The sequence below is a fragment of the Triticum dicoccoides genome, chromosome 1A (assembly GCF_002162155.2).
Source record: "Triticum dicoccoides isolate Atlit2015 ecotype Zavitan chromosome 1A, WEW_v2.0, whole genome shotgun sequence".
NCBI classification, from domain to species: Eukaryota; Viridiplantae; Streptophyta; class Magnoliopsida; order Poales; family Poaceae; genus Triticum; species Triticum dicoccoides.
This window is the reverse complement of record NC_041380.1, coordinates 596,670,194-596,676,734: the sequence shown is the minus strand read 5'-3', so window position 1 is coordinate 596,676,734 and position 6,541 is coordinate 596,670,194. Positions and strand designations below refer to the sequence as shown.

Sequence of the window (6,541 nt, the reverse complement as noted above, 5' to 3'; positions counted from 1 at the left end):
GAACCCCTCACACTCAACAGGAAAGAAAAGAAAAGAAAAACTCACTTCTGCTAATTAAGAAACCGCTGTATAGCAGGGTACAAGATCTACTCTGATGCATCATGCGGAGGCTTTCATTTGTGTGGACAAACTTGGCGTTGATTGGTCACGATTACGTTGATGCTTTTGCTTATCTAGTATCCGTTCCATAATTCTTGTCGTGGTTTTAATTTATTTGAACTAAAACCATGACAAGAATTATGGAACGGAGGGAGTAGTAGATTCCATTTTGCACCGATGATGATATCTTTCATGGAAGCATCAGCATGAATCACATTTAAATGGAACAGGTAAGACATTCCTCGAGAAATCCAGATGCGTTTACCTATCCTGATAGGTGGGGCAACTATGTGCTGATGAATCCCGGCAGGCCGGCCCCCCTCTTCCAAAAACCATGGTGCCACCTCCGACATGCCTTGGCGCCACTTGGCACTTGTCATTATCTTTCTGCTGGGATCCTCCTACTGTCACCTAGTAGTAACCTACTATGTAGTCCTATGAACCTAGGCTTCTCAAGCCCTTCAAAATCATCTAACGGTGGTGTGGTGGTGCTGCAAACGCCCTTCAGAACACTCGGGACACACCCGCACCTTCTAGGGCTATACATCTAGCTAGAACAGAATCCGATCCTGGTAGATCTCCAGCGAGTCGATGATCTTCTGCAAGAGCAGCTTCCGGTGCAGCCGGTACCTGCGCATTCGGCAACGTAACGAACTGTTAGAAAGACAGTGGTCAAGGGACAAAATGATTGATGATATAACGTGCTCGTTCCCAGTGAGAAACTTCATGGGGGTAGTGGCATAGGGTATTTGTCAGCTGGTTCCACATACTTGATCGCGATTTCGCGTGTTTTCCTCATAGGCTCGTCGGAATCTGCAACACGCATAAAGAAGTCCAGCTTCAGTGTCAGAGAAGGCACCAAGAAGAAGGTGAATAAATACTAGTGGGAACCAAGAAGCGTGTTACCTAGGATCTCCTCGTCCTGTTGGATCGTGGTCGAGAAAGACTCCACCATCTTCCGGCACTCCTCCTGCAACGCCTGAGCGGATTTTCTCTCCACGCTCGGTATGGCAGGAAGGTCACCGTCCGACCATGTCGGCAGAGTTCTTGCTGCTGCCACCACTCCTCCGTCAACAAAGGTGCTTTCTCCCGATGTCAATGCAACTGCAAGCAAGCAAACATGAATGGATGAACACGATAGTTTAAATCAGAACGTTGTGGGTCAAGCCAGATTCTCTGCGAAATGACCCGTAAGAACATTTTTGTGCTCCCTACCGTTGTGGTACAGCTCGTCGTGCAGGCCAGCTATGTTGAAGACTGACAGGAAAGAATCCAGGTGGATCTTGGCAGGGCTCGAGAAGTTTATATGTTCCCAGGGATTCTACAGAATTTGTTGTAAGTTCGGAAAGTGGGAAAGGAATTTCGCTACTGAATTTGCATACAGGGAAATGATAATTAAACTGAAAGGCATGGATTACCGTTGGTGATGAGAAGCCATATCTTTGCATCAACGTGCTGTTCACCGCACTCATATAATCGATTGTCATCTGTGCATGGTCAAATATAAAGATTGCATTAAGAAAAGTGATTTCAAATTTTTGAGAGAATAGCATACTTTTATGCTGGGTCTAACAGAACAAGTTCCTGCAAAGAACTAGTAGGACTGAACAGACTACTGTATAACTCGCACATGATTACAAAAAATACTCAACCTACAGACACTAGCACCTGAAGTTTTTTTTATTTAAAATAACTACCAAACACCGTGGGGAGGCCAAGCCTCGAACCCCAATGGGCTGTGAGCATGAAGCAGCCAGCTAACTGAGCGACAGTTAAAAAAGCAAAGAGGGAGACTACAGATGAATCTGCCGTTTGCTCAAAAAAAAGATGAATCTGCCAGCAATTGGTCTTGAAATACAAGGATTGCCCTCTCAAGTGCTATAAAACATTTTTGTACCAAGGCGTAAGGATTGGCCCTCTGAAAAGCAAAATAAGTGTTCTGCAGCCAAGGTGCATCCATCTACAGCTTGTGTACAGTCTACTCTTTAAACAGTACCTCATCTCCTTTTTTGATAGCATGCCCCGCCTTAATCATAACTTCAAGCATTCGATCTTTGAAACGCCAATGCAGGAAACAGTTAGCATCAGGTGAGTGATTCAGCATATCTGGAGCAAAAAGAGAAAGTCATCTTTCAGGCTTGCAGTTCTGAATTTTGTGACCACGATTTCAAACAATTCATATGCTAGAATTACAAAATACTAATGAACAATCATACATCGATACAAAAAAAGTGTAAGTATTTACTAAAAGAGTTTTTTTGTTGATTTTCAGACTGAAAATAAGTAAACGGGTGAAAGAAGAAAAAACATTAAACAAGTACCGGCATAAGGAGCTAGGACATTTGCATCTTGAATGAAAGCTCCCATTCTCATATTCAAGTTGAAAGAGCGAGACTGAACAATGCTCAATGCCCAGAGAAATCTCTCGTGGTCAGGGGCAAGCCGCTTTAGCTTGAGAGGGATTGCTTTGTGCTGGACATTACCCATCAAGCTAGTGTTAGAGGTATCCAAGCCAGCAAAGTGGATAAGATAGCACAAAAGTGTACCCAGTGTTTCTGCCAAAAATCAACTGCTCGCTGCTGGCGTTTTAACATCTCTGAGGACAGATCTTCGTCTTCCAGTTCCATTAGATCCTCCTGCAAGCCAGGCAGGTAAATAAGCAAACTCATTCAAAGTTGTGAGAAGCTTCCATCTGAAAAGAAAGTCAAAGCAGGAGTTACGTCTTAGTTAGCTATAGAGTACCTTCGGTGCCAGAAGCAGGCTGGTGCATTCATCACCACTAGGCAAAAAATCACCGTATAACTGCCAAAAGTTGTTTTCTACATCAAATGCATAGAGAAGAAGGCAGGCTAATCTTAAATCCCAATCTGTCTGCAAGAAAATACAAATCACATTAGTCTGCAGTCTACATCCCTGTTGATTACTGAAGCATTGACACTCAAATGAACGGAGAAAACAGGATTCATCAAGTATTGAGAGTGATATAATCCCCTCTGATCCAATTTAACAGTAAGGATGATTTTCGCAGGCATATGGTAGGAATGTGCAGTAGAATTGCTCTGGAGTCTCAATTACGCAGGCCCTTCAGCACTCATGCCGTAGAAATTTACACCATAAAATATATGGAAACGAAGAACAAACATAAAAGCACAGCTTAAACACATCGGAACTAGAATCTTTCCAAGGTGTTTCACATAACCAAACAAATAAAATTATTTGATGTAAGAACCCATAAGTGGTTAACAAACTGACCAGAGATGCCCATAAAATACACAAGAAACCCAGGGGAAAACAATAGTTTGATTTCCGTTTTCACAACATTGACAGCTCATCCATTTACCTCGGGATTTGTTGACTCGATAATATCGAATATAGGATGTCCTAGTGGGATAATGTCAGGAAAGAACATCCAAGGATGATTTTTAGTTATAGTCAGCATGAGCTCCAATGGAATCTCCATTATCACCTGGTACAGAACAAAAGAAATTAGTGCATCAGCAAAGAAAATTCTTCATCATTGTGCAATTAAACTTAATCTATCATTCAAACAGCAACAGCATGAATGGCTAGCTAGTAGCTACATCATTCTTTCTGACTAGTCGATGTGGCATCCACGCGTCAATTTTTTATTGGTTAAAAACATCACTGTACAAATGTAAAATACATAAATAATAAAGATCATTAAGGGGTGATAGGTATTGCTTTAAATCTGCACCATTGTGCATTGCCTTGTTGGATTGAATCGTTGAATAGATGATCAAGTTGGTAGCAAACAAGGATAATTGTAAACCTATCCCTGTTGTTCCATCTGATCCAGCTTGCGCGTGAACCATACCATACGACCAGAGTTGGCATTTTGGAGAAGTAGCACCGGCCATCAGAATGTCCAGGTCCCGCATGACACTGAGACACCGAGTACTACTATTTGTAAGAACTGCAGGCGCTGCAGTGGGATGGTTCAAATGTTGTGTAGAAACGAACAGGCATGGCCATCATTAAGTTGATGCATGGAGCTCGCCATCAAGTTGCAGCTGTAAAACACTGCAACTGACACAAGACTACGTCCCTAGCATAAATCATTTGCTCACAATCTTCGTATCGATAACACACTCACTAGTGAGCAATGTGTGGTGGTAGTGGTGCCGAAACACCCACCTCCTGACACGCGCGCGCGCTTGCAAATAGCACGGAAAATTGAACTAAACAGCGCGCGCAGACCGGAGAGGATGAACATCAGTGATGAGACGCTCGATGCAGCAACAGAGGGCAGGAAATGGAAACGGCGGTGAGCGGCTCACCCTGGCTCGGCGGAGCGGGTCGACGTCCCGGGAGGCGTAGACGCCCATGCCGTCGGGGCCCTCGAGGAACTCGACCCCGTAGGCGCGCATCATCCGGGCGTACCCGATCCGGTACAAGTCCGGGTCGGCCGCCTCCATCTGCACCAATACAACCACATTGCGCAAGCAGCGTCAGCAACGCAACGAGGGAGGGAGCGGCACAATGCAGTGCTAGGAAATCACCTCATCCGGGTAGGGCTCTTCCTCCTGCGGCGGGTCGAGGAGCCTGAGCGGAGGCGCCTCGTACTCCTCCACGGCGGCGGCGGCGGCCTCCTCCACCGGCGCCGGCGGCGGGTCGCGGAGGCGCGGGCGGCCGGCGTGCGGGGGGGAGGTGAGGAGGAGGCGACGGATGGAGGTGAGGCGGCGGGGCGGGAAGGTTGGGGCCGGAAGGGGGGCCGGGGAGGGGAGGAGGAGAGGGGAGGCGACGGGGGTCGCCATTGGAGGGAGCGCAGGCAGGCGGCCTGAGAGTGGAGTGAAAGACGTTATCTGTTCAGTTTAGCGGGCTCGCCCCCGATGGGGGTATCCGTTAGTCGCGGCGGCTTCCGCTTTCTCCAAGGGGAAGCGGTAAACAAATTAAACCTACTCCTATATTTATTTTCATTTTATTCATGTATCTCTAAATAGGAATAAAGGTTTAACGGTGGTATTCTGATCCAAACACTTTTTTTTTGCATAAAAAACCACAGGTGTGACTTTTTAAACGCCCAAGAAATAAAAATTAAAAAATTGCAAGGTGCGTCTGTCATCATCCACTCGACTGGGTCGAAGGGCCACCGCCGCCGTTACATCGCTGGAGCAATCATGCTAGTGCTGGTCGTGAGCGGAAGTCAAAGATCACGGTAACATGAGCGCCATGGAGAAGAAGATGTCACGGTAGGGTGAATTGCAGAAGAGTCAAACCTCCAAAATTTCTCATAGGCGTCATATCGACTCAGGACGCCGCACTGATTTGATGCAAACGAAGCGGGGTGACTAAAATGTAAATAAAGGCCGCCGATGGTTCCTTGCCGATAAATCTCTGGACACCTTAACCTCACTAGCGAAAAAAGTCGGCCCGAGTCATCACCGCCACTGCAGACGACGTCTTCGAGATTGGAAGTCTTGGAGGAATGTTTTTTGTAGGCGTCGTCGTGAAACCCTAATGCTAACTATCCATGATACGACGTCGGGAGTTGGGCTTGTGGGCTTCACGCTCGTGGAGGACGATGGCTCTCCCTTATCGCCTTGAGGTTTGGTATGAATCATGAAAATTGGATTTAACTCTCCGACATTAGTGTCCATAAGGATCCAATTGGATTTAACTTGCCTTAACTTATGGATTTAACTCTCCGACACCGGTGCAGGATCATTGTGTCGAGATAGAGCCTGGGTTGTTGGGTTAACTTTTGAGGTAAATACACTAGAAGTCTTACAACTTGCGCGTAACGGTCAGTTTGGTGCACAAACTTGTAAAATACGTGTTTTTGGTCATTAAACTTGTGATGGCATGCAAATACGGTCACATTTTTCATACGTGGGTGTATTCGCTGCTTACGTGGCATGCCAGTGTGGCCAGTGCCCCTTGTCAGTGGCTAGGACACGTGATGTTTTTCTGCAGAAACACCCTCCTTTTTCTTACTTTGTACAAAAGAACTCCAATAATAGTTACCCGCTAGGTCCCATTGTCAGTGTACATTGTAAATATATTGGGCTGGAAAAAATGGGACGAAGCGAGTACGAACAAGCAACCAGTTGTAATGGCGCTAGCGACCTAACCACCAAAACTAATCATGCTTGCAGTTTCACTTCGACTACTAAGGTGTTTCACCTCTTGGATAAAAGTACACATTTTGAATATATTTTCTTTTCTCTAGATTTTCAAATTTAAAATTATTCAACTTCAAACAAACTTTCCGCTGGTTTGTTCAAAAGAAAATCACGTACATTCATTCTGCACTACATTTTCTTTTATCTAGATTTTTAATTTAATATTGTTCGAATTCAAACAAAAAGTTTATTTGATTATTCTGGAAAAAAATTATGTAAATTCATTCGGACCCATATTTTCTTTCATCTAGATTTTTCATTTTAAAATTATTCAAATTCAAGCAAAATTTCCACAGATT

At 44.9% G+C, this 6,541-nt stretch overlaps 1 protein-coding gene across 1 annotated transcript; it reads right to left on the bottom strand.

The window, feature by feature from the left end:
• Window positions 1-283: 283 nt before the first annotated feature.
• LOC119294360 (protein PLASTID TRANSCRIPTIONALLY ACTIVE 14-like) lies at window positions 284-4,911 on the bottom strand. Its single transcript, XM_037572563.1, has 12 exons — window positions 4,620-4,911; window positions 4,398-4,535; window positions 3,440-3,565; window positions 2,842-2,970; window positions 2,646-2,735; window positions 2,421-2,571; window positions 2,096-2,205; window positions 1,518-1,586; window positions 1,315-1,420; window positions 1,006-1,203; window positions 870-912; window positions 284-729 (listed from the first exon to the last, which is right to left on the bottom strand). Exons 1-12 carry the CDS (start codon window positions 4,872-4,874, stop codon window positions 651-653), a joined length of 1,494 nt encoding a protein of 497 aa, XP_037428460.1. The 5' UTR covers window positions 4,875-4,911; the 3' UTR covers window positions 284-650.
• Window positions 4,912-6,541: the final 1,630 nt, after the last annotated feature.

Coding starts and splice junctions, on each gene's coding strand:
- LOC119294360 (XM_037572563.1), bottom strand. CDS start 4,874: ATGGCGACCCCCGTCGCCTCCCCTCTCCTCCTCCCCTCCCCGGCCCCC. Junction 1,587..2,095: donor CTATCAAAAAAGGAGATGAG/GTACTGTTTAAA, acceptor GACCATGCACAG/ATGACAATCGATTATATGAG. Junction 913..1,005: donor ACAGGACGAGGAGATCCTAG/GTAACACGCTTC, acceptor TGCGTGTTGCAG/ATTCCGACGAGCCTATGAGG.